General features: G+C 44.6%; 1 protein-coding gene across 1 annotated transcript in view; it reads right to left on the bottom strand.

The window, feature by feature from the left end:
- The window catches only part of PCSK5 (proprotein convertase subtilisin/kexin type 5), a 457,705-nt gene that overhangs the window by 139,888 nt on the left and 300,749 nt on the right, over positions 1-17,068 (bottom strand). The window contains 3 exon segments of the mRNA XM_043565357.1: positions 11,067-11,182; positions 12,069-12,198; positions 12,624-12,721. Of these exon segments, the coding sequence (XP_043421292.1) occupies positions 11,067-11,182; positions 12,069-12,198; positions 12,624-12,721 (344 nt within the window).

The raw sequence follows: 17,068 nt of genomic DNA, 5'->3' as shown, positions 1-17,068 counted from the left end.
CGGGGACCGAAGCAAACACGGTCTCCTTTTTTATTTAAAAAAAAAAAAAAATTTTTTTTTTTTTAACGTTTATTTATTTTTGAGACAGGGAGAGACAGCATGAATGGGGGAGGGTCAGAGAGAGAGGGAGACACAGAATCCGAAACAGGCTCCGGGCTCTGAGCTGTCAGCCCAGAGCCCGACGCGGGGCTCGAACTCACGGACCGCGAGATCATGACCTGAGCCGAAGTCGGATGCCCAAGCGACTGAGCCACCCAGGCGCCCCGAACACGGTCTCCTTGAGCACGTCATTTAGCCTCTCTGAAAAGAGGGTTGAGGACTCTGTCAAGGGGAGGGGAGGAGGGCACCAGCCCCTCCACAGTATTTTACAAGTTGCCCTCCACTGTCTCTCCGTCCTCTGCCTCCAGTGCCTACCCTGCCCCCTCCTTGCCATCCCTGTCCACAGACACTTTAATGGTTTTGTGCCCTTCGAACTGGTTCTCTCTCCCAAGAATCCTTCTTCAGCATCCTCACCTTCACTGACTTACAAATTCCTGCTTATCCTTCAAGACTCGGGTCAAATGCCGTTTCTTACTTTAGCCTTTTTATTCATCCATTCTGCGAACGTTGATCAGGCAGGGAAGGCACCGTGCTACGCCTACAAGCTATGGCTGTGAATAAGATGGACAGAGCGCCAGCTTGCACGGTGCTGACATTCTGCTGGGAGAGACTGACAGGAAACAAGCAAAGGAACCATAGAACGTCAGGTTGTGATACGTGCCATGAAAAGACCAGAAAAGGTGGGCAGGCGTGGGGTGAGTGGTGGAGGCAACTGCTCTCCAAGGGAGCTATTTTTGAACCGAGACCCGCAGGATGGGAAGAAACCAGCCGGGCGAAGGGCAGGGCTCTTGAGGCACAAACGTGCTTGCTTGGCTTGGAGAACAAAAAGTTGTTACGACTGGAACGCGATTAAGTAGGGGGAAGCGGCAAGAAAGGAGATGAGAAAGAGCTCAGGTAAGGAGTTCAGATGTGACTTCGAGTGAAATAGGAAGAAAGAGGCGAAATCTGATTTTGTGTTTGTAATAGCAGCTCTGCTCTCCCTGTGGAGAGCGGATGGGGCTGGAGAGAAAAAGAAAGGAGGAAAGAGAAACAGGGAGCCTCCTTACGAGGCACCTGCAGTTCTGGACAGAGACGATGGCGGCTTGACCCATAATTACAACTATGGACTATTTAGAGATCTATTGGAAAGGCGTGATTAATGGGACCCTGCTAATGGGTTGGATTTGGGGGGACAAAAAAAAAAAAAAAAGAAAAAAGATTTTGGATTTGAGCAACTGGGTGGCTGGGTTGTAATACCGTGAATGGGGTGGGAGACATTTGGTGATGATACTAAGGAGATTCAGGAATCTGAAGTCTGTCTGGGACATGTTAATTTTGAGACGCCTATTAGCTATCTGAAGGGAAATGTCAAGTAGCTATTTGGAGCTACAGGTAGAGATCTTGAGGGAAGAGATGAGGAATATATATAAATCTAACTCCCCACCCCGAGCATGAATAGTGAATTTCTCCCTCCTTTGCAGAGTTATATTAAGATCCCAACAGATCGTAGGTTTTCCCGCCTCTATCAGTCCCACATCATGTCAAACATATTTAAATTACCTTTATCCTACATTAAATTAATTATATGTGGTTTCTTTTTTGTTTTTTGATGCTTCTTTATTTTTGACAGAGAGAGAGAGAGAGTAGGGGAGTGGCAGAGGGAGAGACACACAGAATCTGAAACAGGCTCCAGGCTCTGAGCTCTCAGCACAGAGCCCGCTGCGGGCTTGAACTTACAGATGGCGAGATCACAACCTGAGCCGAGGTTGGACGCTTAACTGACTGAGGCACCCAGGCACCCCAATTGCATGTGGTTCCTTAAGAGTTGAGTTGTAATGGTCTAGTTTTGACATGTTGCATTTTGTAGGTATTTGATTAAAATATCATCTGAACTTGCATATTTTGAGGTAACTGTATTAAAATCTTTTTTTAATGCTTCTTTTTGAGAGAGAGAGAGTGAGAGAGAGAGAGAGAGAAAGAGAGCGGGGGAAGGGCAGAGAGAGAGAGGGAGGCACAGAATCCGAAGCGGGCTCCAGGCTCCAAACTGTCAGCACAGACCCCAGTGTGGAGCCTGAACTCAGGAGAATTGAGATCATGACCTGAGAAGAAGCCGGACGCTTAACCAACTGAGCCACTTAGGCACCCCAAGGAAATAGTATTTTTAATGGAGCACGCTATTTTTGGATGCCCCTTAGAAAGCTTGTAATGCAAGGGCATGGAACGTTTAGCACTTAACTGGCAAAGTGAGCTTGCTCCTCTGGACTCCCCCACAATATTTTTATGCCCTTTTGAAGGCACGTAAATAGCTTCGTATTTTTGTGTCTGTGCTCCCCATTAGACTATAAGCTTGCAGAGGGCGAGAAGGACCACAGGGACTTATTATTTATGGAAGCAATTAACTTGAGCTCATGAAGAGAAAAAGCCAAGTCCAGGGATCCGTTGTGTCTTCTACCTGCACTTGAGAAAGGGCTCTTAACCCCTGCGGTGTATGTGATACGGGCTTGTTTTCTTCCTGGCATTCTTCAAAAGGAGGCAGTGTTGTGCAGAAGGTTGAGGTTGTGGGCTCCAGTGCCAGCCCCACCCTTTACTAGCTGTGAATCTTGCTAAGTGTCTCCATAGGCCTCTGAGTTTGTGTGGGCCAAATGAAAGCCAAAATGAAATAAAACTTTTAGTTTTCCCTAAAGTAAAACTCTGCCAGCCTTCAAGCATATTCTTAAAATAACGTACGTACTCTTTCCTAAAATTTAAAAAAAAAAAAAAAAAATCGTACATTTTAGGCCCCAGGAAACGTTTCTGGGGATTTTTCAAAGTGGGGATTCAAAATATCTTTGGTTGATCGATACCCGGCTTTGAAAAAGCAACAATCGCCCTCAAAATGGCCTCCTTTAGAGAGCAGACCGTGTAAGAAAATGCTTCAGTAATAAGACAAGTGTCCTTCTCAGTTAGCGCGGAAAGGAACTGTGAGGGTGCCCAGTTCCCAGACTGGCCCTCTGAGATGCCGGGATAGTGCGTAACTGTATCCTTCTTGCCCAAGATTGACTCTGGGACAGATCTTCACCTCTCCTGATGAAGGGGGGGACATGCTCATGTACCTCACAGTCCCGTTTCTAGTGCTCCCTGGCTCCAACGAGCCACAGGGAAAGGAGGTCCATCTTGGCTATGCCCTAGGGAGTTTGTCACCAGCTCCAAAGTGTTCTGCCGAGAACTCAAGATTTTATGGGTTGGCAACAGCAAAAACACTTGGGCATGGCTGTCGACCGGAAGCAGGTTTCTACTTTCTGTCATTGACATATCCTGACTGGGGGCCCAGGGCCCAGCCTGGGCCAGGTGAGGTCAAGCGGCAGCTGGCCTTTAAGTTCCCTCTACCATTTTGCATTAGAGGACGGAAGGTGGAGGGAGTGTTAAACTGGCCAGGTCATGGCTTACAGCTGCCTCTGATTTTCTCCATTATTCATCGCGCTGCCGTCCGCCATTGCTCTTTGCATGAGACTGAATGATGGTATGACAGCCGTTAATAAGACGTGCCTCCTTCTCTTTCAGCTGCCTGATATCCACTTGTACTCAGTTGGCTGGAGCCTCGAAGTGAAGAGTAGATGGTTGGGTGGGAAAACAAGGAGTCTGACAGAAGAGATCAGCAGCATGATGATAGGCCCCCCAACACTGGGGGCGGGGGGGGTTGCGGAAAGAGAGGCAAGGCTGATCAATCCCCAGATGGATACTGGTGATTAGGAGGGTCTGCCACAGGTATGGGGGCGGAGGATGGGCCACTCTACTCATCTTTGGGAAAGCGTAGAAATGTAGATCCTTCCTGACTAACCCATCAGATGTCGGATCGCTGTTCTTTGGAGCAATGTAGCCACTAGATGAAGCCATGCCAATAGTTGACTTGCTACCCCGGGCCGTCTCTTCAATACCAAGTTTGCTGCTAATACTCCTCCTTGCTCAGCTAAGCCTCAGCCATAGCTCCCAAGAACCAACCCTAGTTGCACTGACTCTAGGAACTTCACCCTGATCGGTTCCAGTCAAAGCAATTCTGCCTGTCTGGACTTAGTAACTTGGCGTCCCATTCGTTTGAGAGTTAGAATTCACTAGTGAACGTTCACTGTCTCACTGTTGACTTTCAATTGTTGTGTCTGGTTATGTAATCCCAATTTATTTCAAGCCCATGGGTCTCAGCTATCTTGTTTGTAAACAGAAGGTAACGATTCACGTGTAAACAGGGCATACCTCTGCTTGAGAGTTGTTTGTGAGAGTTAAGGAAGTTTACATTAGCATGCATACACTCTATACTCCCACACTGGGCGGGACCTAGTAAGTGCTCAATAAAATTCATTCCCTCCCGCTGCCCTGCCATTCTCATGATGGGATTTCATGACAGTGGAGTTCTCTTACACCGTTTAGTATCCCTTTCAACCTAACTGGAGCTCAACTTGGATCTTGTTTTCACTGATGTCTCCTTTCTCTGCCGAAGAGGCAGGGCACTGACATCTCAAAGCTAGTGTCGGCATCTCAAGGAAGGTTCTCAAAGACCTATAAGCCATACAGTCTCACCCTGTGGCATGTACGGGAGATGTATTTTAGACTAAGTTACCTTCTAGGCTTCCCGGGCTACGGCCACGGTCAATTTTACATAGAATATCAGAAAATTGAGTGCGGCCTTCTCCCCTTTCAAAGCTTCACATTCCCCACCTACTTGTGTCCAGCCCCTGGGTCCTCACCCCTCCACACGCACACTGGTGTGTATGCAGTAGTCCAAACCCCGGGGGCAGCCCAGGGAAAGGGCACGCTTAGATGGCCCAGATACTGGACCATCTGCGCAAGCTGCTAAAAAGTACAGACCCCAGTGTGGGTCTGGACACCAAGTTCTTACAGTTCCCCTCCCCACCAGCTGGCTTTCCGAAAACGGGAATTAACATCCGCTCAGGACCGAGTCTAGCCTCTTCCTTTCTTATACTGCCGTTACTCTGTCTCTCCTTTTCAGCTCTTTCCTCTGCTTACCCTTTCTTTTCTGACCTTCAGATGGTCCATTTACTTCCATCCTTTATATTCAGCTTCTATGTGGCCACAGGTGGAAACAGAAGTTTCTCCTCCTCTCACCCTCTCGGAGATAGTTACCCGTGGGTAGGAACAGATCAGATAAACAGGAACTTGGGTTAATTTAATAGAAAAAATAAAATATGGAATAACATTGATTTGGGCCAGTATCAATTACAATCATTCTGCTATATTTTACAAAAAAAAACAACTGAACATTTTACACATGTACAGTATTTTTCAGTCAAAGTGGATTTGGAGTTAACAGTGGATCACTAATTCAAAATAAAAAGACAAAAGAAAACAGAAGATAGGACTTTTGTCTCTAGAAGGTTAGAGCATTTGTGAAGTCTCCAAACTTTGTACTATCCATTCCATATATCTCATTATGAATATATATATTTATACATAATATATAACATTAACTTAAACTTTGAAAGCATTATGTTCTAGTTAATAATATTCTGTAGATAAACGAGGCAGTAACACACTAGCAGTTAGACCAGTATTTCCGTGACGTGTGCCTGCATGGTCGGTGGGGAATGGAACAGGTACGTTGGTGGACCCCGATGACTTTGGCTGTCATTTTGACGGTTATTTGTCTAAGAACACAGACATGGTTTTTATCTTTCCGATCATAGTAAGCTTGTGCCTCAAGCAGTATGGGCTGGTTCAGTAAAATGGATTCCTTTGCAGGCAAATCTGGTTTTGCCATCTGCCCGCTCTTGCTTTAGGCTTGCGCTTACGTTTGTCCATGTAGAGGTTGTGCCTTTAAATGTAAGGCTCTATACGCCATACCCTGGATGGACTTACTTTCTTCAGGTCGGAAGGGCCTGCTGCAGCGTTACGAAAACAAAAGTTGGTCGGCAAAATCCGTTGATTCCCTAGTTACTTACGAATCACTATGCGACTCAGTATCACTACAATGCCGTGAAGAGGGTCATTAGACTATATTTAATCACCTATGGTCAGGTAATGACTTGGATGTCTAGGAATGACTGTTTTCAAGGTCGGCTTTTCACTAGCGTGTTGTGTGGGTGGGGACCTTCGCATGCACTTCCCAGCTCCTTCCCCAAATAATCTATATTGATATCATCCCTGTTCTCAGCTGTGAGGCCTAGTGATATCTTGGAAGTGAGGCTGTCAAAAGAATAAAGCCTGTAAGATGGCCGGTCACTCCCAAAGCAAATGAGGTCACCAATGGAGCTCTGATGTGAAAAACGAAGAAACTTGTTATGAGTCTGTCCTCCCCTAAACAGAGAAACTCAGAATCGGTAAAAAGATCTATCCGGCATCATTTCTAACCACTGATCCAAAATAGTTTTCACAAAATTCAGTCTGCTAGATTCCAGGATGTTGTTTAGGAGTTTGTAGAAAACCGGTGAGAAGATTTCCAAGAAAACACATGATCTCATTGACATCCAGTGGACAGATGTAACATAGCACAGTTAGAAGAGGGACAGAGGAGTGGGAAATAACAGAACCAGGAGGGTACAATCATGCCACCCATATTCAATTTCCAGTTTTATTTTCTTAAAATGACAAAATGATAAAACTTCTAATAAGCACCATTGAGAAACATTGCCCGGCCAACTTGGGCACGAGCTTAAATAGTATTTAAATAATTCCATTTCTTTAAAAATACAGGACCTTTTAGAAACTTTGGACTCAAGGAAGAAATCTCCCGCATCCTATCCAAAATGCTTCCCATCGCAATAAATGGAATTTCTGATGGCCTTTAAAAACAAACAAACAAAAAAATGCTATGGGGATAATGGCCAGATAGCACCAAGAGATTGGGCAGGGGTCCACAGAGTGAACACTCCAGATTTCAGGGGAGCTGGATCGGTCTCAGCTATTTGGTGTAACTTTGCTTTCTGTCCATCACCAATCTGATCGTAGAGAGTGATCCCATTTGACCAGCTGTGTGTAAAATCACCCAATCGGCAATGGAAAAGCCAGTAGCAGCAAATCTATCTGATGAAACCAGTGGAGCAGACTTATCGCGTGAGTCAAACACCAAAACCAGCACATAATGCACGCAGTCAATTATGCGTGGAAAAGTATCAATGTTCAACTGTGAAAAACTAAGACAAAACGACACTGAACACAACTCCGCGGGATGTTCTGAATGCCCTCAGGTCCAGTTTTGTGCCATTTCCCCCAACAAACAGTGAAAAATGACACACGCAAGAGCTCTCTCTTTGATTCTGATCTATGTCTGCTCTTGTGATGTTTTTGAAAGGTATTTTTAGGCATCTCAAAGGGGAAACAAGCAAGTAAATGCAAAGGGGGGGAAAAATGGACCTTCAAAACCAGGGCAGGAAATCAAATCATTACTTTAACGTCAAATTTTGGCATCAAATGCTTTGGTCATACAATACTGTCTCTGTGGTTCTGGCTGTTTAGCACTAAACACCCAGTTATAAAAGGTAGGCTTGTTGTAGGTTTATTTTTTTTTTTTTTCCATTTAAGTTCTGACAAAACAGTTCACCATCTCCCTGCACAAATTTGAGAGAGAGAGAAAAAGAGAGCAAAAAAGAGAGAGGTGGCTTGCTTTTTTTTTTTTGCTTGTTTTTTTTTTTCTTTTTAATAATAATATGGAGTAATCTATAAGTCTACAGGAACAAAGAAATCTAGGATCGCAGCTCAGCCTTGGAATGTACATGTTTTGCAGCAAAGTTGTTGAAGAACCTTCCGTTGGCACAGATTGTTCTTTTTCACTAGCATACAGAAGCCTCCTTCGGCCCAGGATTCTTCCGTGGCTTTTCCAGGAAGTCAGCAAGACAGAGGGGGGAGTTGAGGACGAGAGCAGCATGATGTACACACGGAAGAAGGTTGTGATTGGCCAGAGAGGCAGATTGGGGGAGTGGAAGAGATCATTGAGGAACAGTCACCAAGGAGGAAATTTGGTCCACTCAAAGTGATTTCAGTCAACACCATTGTTTTTCAAGGAGAGAGATGGCAGTCCAATGGTAAATGTGATTGGTGTCATTTATGAAAGGAAAAAAAAAAGGTTAGAAAAAAGAATAAATTAGAAATCAATAATAACATAAGCACGGAATTTTTCTTCTCAGAATTACCCAGAGCAGAGAGTATACAGCCATTTATATTATATTTCATTGAATCCAAGACCCTGGATGTAAGATGCACCACCATTTTAAGCTCTGCCCAGAAAAAAACATGCTTCTTTCTTACATTCTCATCAATATTAGAATATTAATTTTGTCCTTCTTGAAATGTCCGTTAAACATTAGTTATATAACTATGGTGTTATTTTTTGGCGCAAGGTTAAATATTCGTTATATAACTATGCCGTTGTGTTTCTGTGCTTACGGCAAAAACTCTTCCTTTGATAGTAAACGCCCGTTTCATTTTTCGAAGCGCTTCTGAACTCCCGTTAAATTCAACACAAGAAGTAGCAACCGCGCACCTGACTCAGTCGGCTAGACATCACTGTGACTAAGTCAAAGGCATAAAGTATAAGATGCATCTGATTTCAGAGATGTTACAATGTAAAAAAAAAAAAAAAAGCGTGTCTTAGAATCATTGAAACATGACAGGTGAGAGAGACTCAATCACGAATCCCTAAATGCCATCGCCATGTGATTTGAAAAGCCCGGTGAGCCATCAGTGATCTCATTATTTCTCATTATTTAGCGGATCTGAAAGTGGACGCCTCGCAAAAACGGTGGTTCTTCATTTTCTACTCTTGCCCACGATCCTGCCACTCCACTCCTACCACAGTGCCAGTTGGCAGAACTCATCCCCACGTTTCCCGTGGTTTAAAGAAGGCAGGTAAAGCATCGCAGATGTGGCCATGCCTGGCACCAAATGCTACAGGTGAAAGTTTCAAGCGACTGTGGATCTTCCTCTGTTTTCTGTTACTAACTTAAACATTCTGGTCACATCCAGCTAAAAGGGAACCATGGTTTTAAGCAAAAAGTGATACTTACATGGTCCCTGGGATGCCCTCACCCCAGCCCTCTGTCCCCGTGTTGTGTGGTGAGAACACAGAGCCTGACTGGGTCTGTCCCAGTTGGACCCATCCTATAGTCAAAAAGCTATGAAGACACAAAGTCACCTATCATGCTCCGAGGAAATGAGACCATCAATCATGTTCTGTAGGTGCCATCAGCTGCCTGGTTCTTTTTGACATCTTTTTGAAATTCCTAATGGGAAGTTTTAGAATAACCAGACAAGGTCAATAGTATTCGCCTCCTCATGTTTACAGATGAGGGAAGTGAGGCCCGGAGAAGTTTATCACCTGCCCAAGATCTGGAGCCCCAGAAATGAACGACAGTATTCTGATTTCTGAATCCACATTCTCCCAACCAGAGCACTGTTGTACCTGTTGTGAAATTTCTAGAAGAGCGCCCATTCAGAGGAAGGCAAATAGTAAACCAAGGGAAGCGCTCTTGTCCGGGAATGTTTAAAAATAATGATGGTTCAAAATGCTTTCTGTGTCATTGAGATGCGTGTCTGCATAAAGCGTCAGGCTCCAATGTTAGGGCCCCCTCCATGTGAATTATACGGAGTCAAAGTTCACAAAATGCGGAAGTTGGAATGACTTACATTTCTTCCTTTATAAATGGGGAAACTGAGGCTAGAAATAGGAGAGGGCTTGGCATTCGTCACGTTGTCAGGGGGAATGGAACAGCAAAATGTTCCCAAACCTGGCTGCACATTACAAACACTTGAGAAGCTTCTGAAAATATCCATGCCTAGACAGCACCCCAAAACCAAAACCAATTTACTGTGACTCTTTGGAGAAGGTGTGCGGTCCCAGCATTTTGGTTGAGAAGCGTGTGTGCAGAGAGAAGAAAAATGAGCCAACATTTAGAAGTCTTAAGTTCTCTACCTGGCTCTATCATTAATTCCTTACCCCACAGGCTTCATGAAGTATTCAGATACCGTTTGATTGTCACGTATCAAAATTTTAAATGATCCAAATAAAGGGAATGGCAATCAAGCGGCATCGTCCCGTGATAGAATTTTATGCTGTCGTTAAAACTGAAGTGTCAGAGAACTTTGTAAAAACAAAGGATAATGTTTGTCTAATGCTTAGTATCAAACACAGGCTATAAATCTTCATATACATGGTATTAAAAAAAAATCTGATCAAAAGCACATACGGTGGAAGGTGGGAAATAAATACATGAAAAAACGAGTTGAGAAAGGTTGCATATTCCAACTATATGATATGCTGGAAAAGGTAAATCTATGGAGACAGTAAGAAAAAACTAGTAGGTTCTGGGGGGAAGCGGGAGGGATGAAGGGAGGGAAAGGCAGAGCCCAGTGGATTTTTGGGGCAGTGAAAGTGTCCTGTAGGCCACTATAATGGTGGATTCATGTCCTTATACAGTTGTCCAAACTCCTAGAATGTACAACACCAAGAGTGAGCCCTAATGTCAACTAAGGACTTTGGGTGATACCCAAAGTATATCTTTCGGATATCGCTTTGGGTGATAATGGTGTGTGAATGAAGGTTCATTGATTATAACAAAGGTTACTACTCTGGTAGAGAAGGCTAATGGTGGGCGAGGGTGTGTGTGTGTGTGTGTGTGTGTGTGTGTATGTCATGGGTGGGGGAGTCAGGGCATGTATGGGATCTCTCTGTACTTCCTGCTTAATTTTGCTGTGAACCTAAAACTCTAAAATGTAAAAAAAAACCAAAAACACACACACACAGTTTGCTAATTGAAAAGAGCTAACTGGTGCCCTCTTGGCCAGTAGAACTATATAGGTGATTCATTTCTTCTTTTAATTGAAAGAAATGAACCAAAACCCAAACCCACTGTAGGTGTGAGTTCAAGACAGATGAATGCCAACAAGATATTGGGCCTGTTCATCTAACTCACGCTTGGTAGTTTCTTTGAGTGGAAAGGTATTAGATATCAATATTAAAAGGTGACCCTTTGCTCAGAGGATCAAAATGAGCAGTTTGTACTCACCGTCCTTGCAGATGGCTCCCATCTGACACGTCCCTAGGTCTAAGAGATACCCGCTGGGGCAGCTCGTACAGTTCTTGAACCCCGGACCATTGCATGTCAGACAGCTGGCATCACATCTGTGGGGAAAACGTAGAATTCATCGTCCTTTCACACACTGGGTACAAGAAAAGATGTCAGCCATCAACCTCTCAATGAAGTTTAAAAATTTTTTAAAATATTTTTGATAGAGAGACAAAGCATGAGCAGAGGAGGGGCAGAGAGAGTGAGAGAGGGAGACACAGAATCAAAACAGGCTCCAGTCTCTGAGCCATCAGCACAGAGCCCGATGTGGGGCTCGAACCTGAGAAGGGCAAGATCATGACCTAGGCTGATGGACGCTTAACCCAGCCACCCAGGTGCCCCAGCCTTAATGACGTTTTAAACTTGACCATGACACAGAAATCTTTTCTTACCGTAATTGCTACATCTGACACCATTAAAGAAAGCCTAGCAGGTAGACTACGTGATTTTCTTATTTATTTATTTTTATTTATTTAGTTAGTTTTGAGAGAGAGAGAGAGAGGGCACAAGTGAGTGACAGGTGGAGAGAGAGAATCCTAGGAGGGGCAGAGAGAGACAAAGAGAGAGAGAAGTGGGGCTCCCCCAAAGTGGGGCTCGAGCTCACCTGACATGGGTCTCAAACTCGTGAACCATGAGATCACGACCTGAGCCCAAGTCAGATGCTTAATGACTGAGCCACCCAGGTGCCCCAGGGTGTGTGATTTTAAATGGAAGGACGCCCGTACTTGGAACAGAAATACTACCTTAAAGGTTTTAAGCGCTCCTGCGAGAAAAACAAAGAATGTTAAATGGAAGCTGGGTTAAAGCTTCAGGGCAGTGTCCACAGGTAGATGTTGGAACCTTTGTTCACGGTTAGTAATTGTGTTTCGTACTATTTATGGAGGGGGTCAAATAAGGACCCAGGGACCCAGGGCTCGGGCTGAAGGGGGCGGGCCCACTTACTTCTTGCAGGATTTGTATCCGTGCTCTGAAGAGTGGTCCAAGTAATAGCTGGTGCTACAGGCCTGCACGCATCTCCCGTCCTCCATGAAGTAGCCCTCGGTGCAGTTAATACACCCGGTGGCGCCCGCCCCTGAAAAGCCAGACGAACGCGGCGAACAGAAACAAAACATGTACTTTTCATTTGTAGTTGCTCGGTTACAAATGGAATGGTTGCGCTTTGCCTTGCATTCTTTGGTGGCGGGGGGGGGGAAATACCACTCCCGTTTTAAACCGAAATGAAATGCTTCCATTTGTCCAAAACCTCCAACGGCTTTGAAAAGAGGAGGGGATCTCCCTGGGATATATTTAAGTGTCTCCAGGAGGGCGGAAGGCAGATGAGAACTTGCCGTGACAATATATGCAGGCGTGCTGGAAGAGAACACGCTTCTCCAGCCTTTACTTTACAGCCAGCCAGTGGGCGTGTATGAGTGATAGCTGAGAACAAATCAGTAAGAGCTCAACCAGAGCCCGAGGAGTGAACGAAAAGCTGGGGGGGGGGGGGGGGGGGACAAGTACCTGCACAGGTGGCACAGAAGCGGTGACACGGCTGACAGTCCTGGCCATTGAAGTACTGCCCGTCTTCACAGGTGATGGAACACTGTGATCCCTGCAGGCTGGAGACACAGACACAGACGCTGTGATCAAGGCACCCAGGCAGACTCCCCAGCTCCATACACAACAAATACAGTCCCCCCTCCTGACCCCCAAGAAAAGCAAAGCTTCAAAGCAGGGGAAATAGCCTGTACCCTGCTCTTCTCCCCTCCCGCTGCCTATACTGAGGTCTGTAGCCTCTACACGTGCCGCAAGTTCTGGGGACAATTTTCTTAATTGTCGGACTGGGCTGACACATTCCTTCTTTGCTCCACAACTTACAGCCCGGATGTTCTTAAAAATATTTTACTGGCAAAACTCACTGCCGAACAATGTGTCTGACAGCTTTGATGCCCAGACCTGCTACATCAAAGATCCAAAAGCTGGTTTGTAGAGACGCCCGGGTGGCTCAGGCAGGTAAGCGTCCGACTCTTGATTTCGGCTCGGGTCAGGATCTCACGACTCGTGAGTTCGAGCCCTGCAGCCCATCTGCACTGATGGTACAATGAATTGCAACTGAATAAAAGGGCGCGATGATCTCTGGCCAGCCCACACGCCCAGGGGTAGCTATTTTTGTATTCATTTCTGATTGTTTAGTTCTTCTACTGGTTCTCATCAAAACAACACAACTTGAACATACTTTGCCTCTTTCTTGATGTCTTTTAAATTCTAATGAATATAGTAAAATGACCTTCCTATACTGCAGATTCTCCAAACACCCCAACTTTTCTTAGTTATATTATTGTTTCCAGGTGTGATCCGTACCGCATTTTTCTCTACTCAGCACTCTTAGAATCTATTAAATTGCCAGAATGTTGAATGGGGAATGCATATTTTCTCCCTTCTAGTTTCTATCAGTTATGAGTTTCCATGGTCTACAGGTTGGTTCTTAAAACGTAATTTATGACATTTAATATACAAATATTGCTCACTGAATAGTGTGATTAGAACTATACATTAGGGTTTGTAATGCTATGTCACCAAATAGAAGATACTAGAAGATGGGTATCTAAGCAACAGGGTCATATGGTTTTTTATCCCCTTGGACTCCTTACATTCTCCAGTTCACATCTTATTTGACTGTGCTTTGTATTTGCATCATACTAACTTGGAAAAGTAAAATTGATTTTTCCCTATGCTTAATAAATTTGGAAAGAACAAACATAGATGAAAAAGGATCCCAAACAGTCCTGTTAACATTTTAATCCACTTCCTTCCGGTACTGTACGCATACGTATTTTTCTGTGTTTGTTGCTTAGCCACGATTTACAATTTTACAGGTCTCTTGAGGCAAAACGATCAAGCCTCAAAGCCTCCGAGGCAAAGGCAGGCAGGTTCAAGGAGACAGAGGGCAGCGTAACTGAATGTGGACTCTCATTCACAGATCTTACTGGCCGGGGAGAGATGTTTTAAAAAGCCAGTGAAAGAAAATCCCTTCCCTTTCTGGAGAACTGGAAGAAAAGAACGTTGCATCCGACGGATCCTTTTGTGGGAGGACCACCAAAACACTTATCAAAGCTTAGAAAAAAAGAGCCGTCCAGCTTTTCTAATAAAGGACATTCCTTCTGAGGTTGGCATTTATTCAGCATGAGACAGAGGCTTCCCTGTGTGAGGAAGAAATGAGCTTAAGTGGGTCGTGCAACAGAGAGCAGGCATTGAGCATCCTGAAGCTTTCTGCAGCTTTCAGAATACAGCGGTGGCTTGGCTGACCAGCTGGGGCTGTGAACGCCTGGGTTCTTCCTGTGATAAAGCGGCCAGCTCAGGACCGTGCTGTCCCGCATGCTTTTCTGGCACCTGTGGCTCCTGAGCACTTGATATGTGGCCAGTGTGGCCAACGACTGGGATTCTAAGTGTTACGTGGTTTTAATTAATTTAATTTCAGTCGTGATTAATTTCAGTCTACATTTTACACGCTGGCACTTGGTTCAGCTATCGGCAAAATTCTAAGTTTGGAACGACGTGGCTCTAGAAAACCTACTTCGACTAAATTCTGTCAAATCGAAACGCAGATCACATACTGCTCATATATAAAAAAAAAAAATTACTGTCCATGTTGAGACGTGGGACCTGCTTTAGGGGTAAAATGCCCACCAGGTAAGATTGGGTATAGTGACAAAAAAGAATGTGAAGTATCTCTCTGAGTCTTTTATACTGATTACATGTGGAAATGATAATATTTTGGATATATTCAGTTAATATTTTTTTTTAGCTTTCACCCGTATCTTTTTGCTTCTTTTAATGTGGCTCCTGCCATATATAAAATTAACACATACGGCTCTCATATTTCTGTTGGAGGGTGCCGGTTACGAACTCTCTAAAATGTTCCCAGAGAAACACAGCTGACCCTCGAAAACACAGGTTTGAATTGCATGAGTCCACTTATAAGTGGAGTTTTTGGATAAATGACAGTACTATAAATGTATTTACCTTAGACTTTTCTTAGCATTTTCTTTTCTGTAGGCTGACTTTTTGTAAGACTACAGTATATAATATATGTAACACAAAATATGTGTTGATTGACTGTTATTTGTGAGACTTATGGCCAACAATAGGCTGCTAGTAGTTATGTAGTTAACAGTACGTTAAAGAGTTGGGACACCCGGGTGGCTCAGTCGGTTAAGTGTCCGACTCTTGATTTTGGCTCAGGTCATGATCTCACGGTTCATGAGATCGAGCCCTGTGTCGGGCTCCACGCGGACGGAGCTGCCCTGCTTGGGATTCTCTCTCTCTCAACCTCTCTCTCTCTCTGCCCCTCCCCTCTTGCTCTCTCTCTCAGAATAAATTTTACAAGAAAAAGAAAGGAGTTAAAATTATGTGTGATTTTCAACTGCATGGGATGGGGGTTGGTGCCCCTACCCCTGAGTTGTGCAACGGTCAGTTGTATAGAAATTATTTTATTTTACTTATTTATTTAGGGAGGCAGAGAGAAACAGAGCACAAGCAGGGAAGGGGCAGAGAGCCACACAGAGAAATAGAATCCCAAGCAGGGCAGGCTCCAGACTGAGCTGTCAGCACAGAGCCTGACACGGGGCTGGAACTCACCAGCCTTGAGCGCATGACCCGAGCCAAAGTTGGACACTTGATCAATGGAGTCACTCAGGCACCTCTCTAGAAACTAATCTTAAACAACCTTTTATTTTTCACGGACCGAGTATGCGTCCCATATTGAAATAGGTACTTTGTAAATGTTATCGCAATTAATCCTGTCATAATCCAGCAATGTAGGGGTTGGTTTCTCATTTTCTAGAGGACAAAACTGAAGTTCAGAATGCCTTAGTGACTTCACCACGATCCCATAGCTGATTAATAGGAAGGCTTTGGCCCACATCCGTCATCTTCTCTCCTTTTTATTATACCGATCTGCTCTTTCTCCAAAAATTTGGGGGCTGTCTAGACTGATATTTATTACTAATTTTTTAAAATGGTTATTTACTTTTGAGAGAGAGAGAGAGCGAGCGCATGAACAGGGGAGGTAGGAGGGGAGAGGAGCAGGGAGAGAGGGAGACACAGAATCTGAAGCAGGCTCCAGGCTCTGAGCTACCAGCTGTCAGCACAAACCCTGACGCGGGGCTCGAACCCACAAGCTGGGAGATCATGACCTGAGCTGAAGTTGGCCACTTAGCCGACTGAGCCACCCAGGCGCCCCAAGACTGAAAGGCTGGAGGTGAAAGGAAATCAAATCAGTACCGAATGCGTGTATGAAAAAAAAAAAAGGGCCACAGACAATCTAAACAAAAACGATGTTCTGATATTAATTATTGTAAAGAATCACCTGCCTGGGGCCTGCCCAGTTCACCTCGCCAATCAAAGGTGGAGACAGGAATTCTCAACACTTAAGAGAGATCCGGTGTGGCAGGTTTCTAGCGCCCTATACGCTCAGAGTCCAACTCCTCACCCAGCAGAGGATGGTCTGACCTTCTCTGCAGATATCAAGAGGCCACCTAGTTCATTTTTGCTGTGTGCTTGTTCTCTTGCAGAACCTATCGCTATCTGGCTTTGGCCATGAGCGAAGTCATCCAGTCAAGAAAAACCTCTCCAGGTGTTAAATCTATGTGCATACCAGAGCATAATGGAACCAAGCCTGAGGTACTTAAGATAAGAGAATGATTGGCTATACGGAGAGAAATAATAAAGATAAGGGAATAGTTTCCGACCATCAAAGGAATGAATCAGGAGGATTAAATATAATTCATTGGTATTACCCACACAGTAATCCTTGACGGGCACGCTGCCGGTCAAGATGCACCAAGAGAGCCTCTCAAATAGCCATTTTTATGTAGTTGTATCTGAGCCATCTTTTCTGAAGAGGATTTTATTTGGTGTATAAACCTTCCTCAGCCAAGATGGCATCCAATTTTTCACATATAATG

The sequence above is a fragment of the Prionailurus bengalensis genome, chromosome D4 (genome assembly GCF_016509475.1).
Source record: "Prionailurus bengalensis isolate Pbe53 chromosome D4, Fcat_Pben_1.1_paternal_pri, whole genome shotgun sequence".
NCBI classification, from domain to species: Eukaryota; Metazoa; Chordata; class Mammalia; order Carnivora; family Felidae; genus Prionailurus; species Prionailurus bengalensis.
The sequence above is the reverse complement of the archived record's forward strand: the minus strand, read 5'-3'. Positions and strand labels throughout refer to the sequence as shown.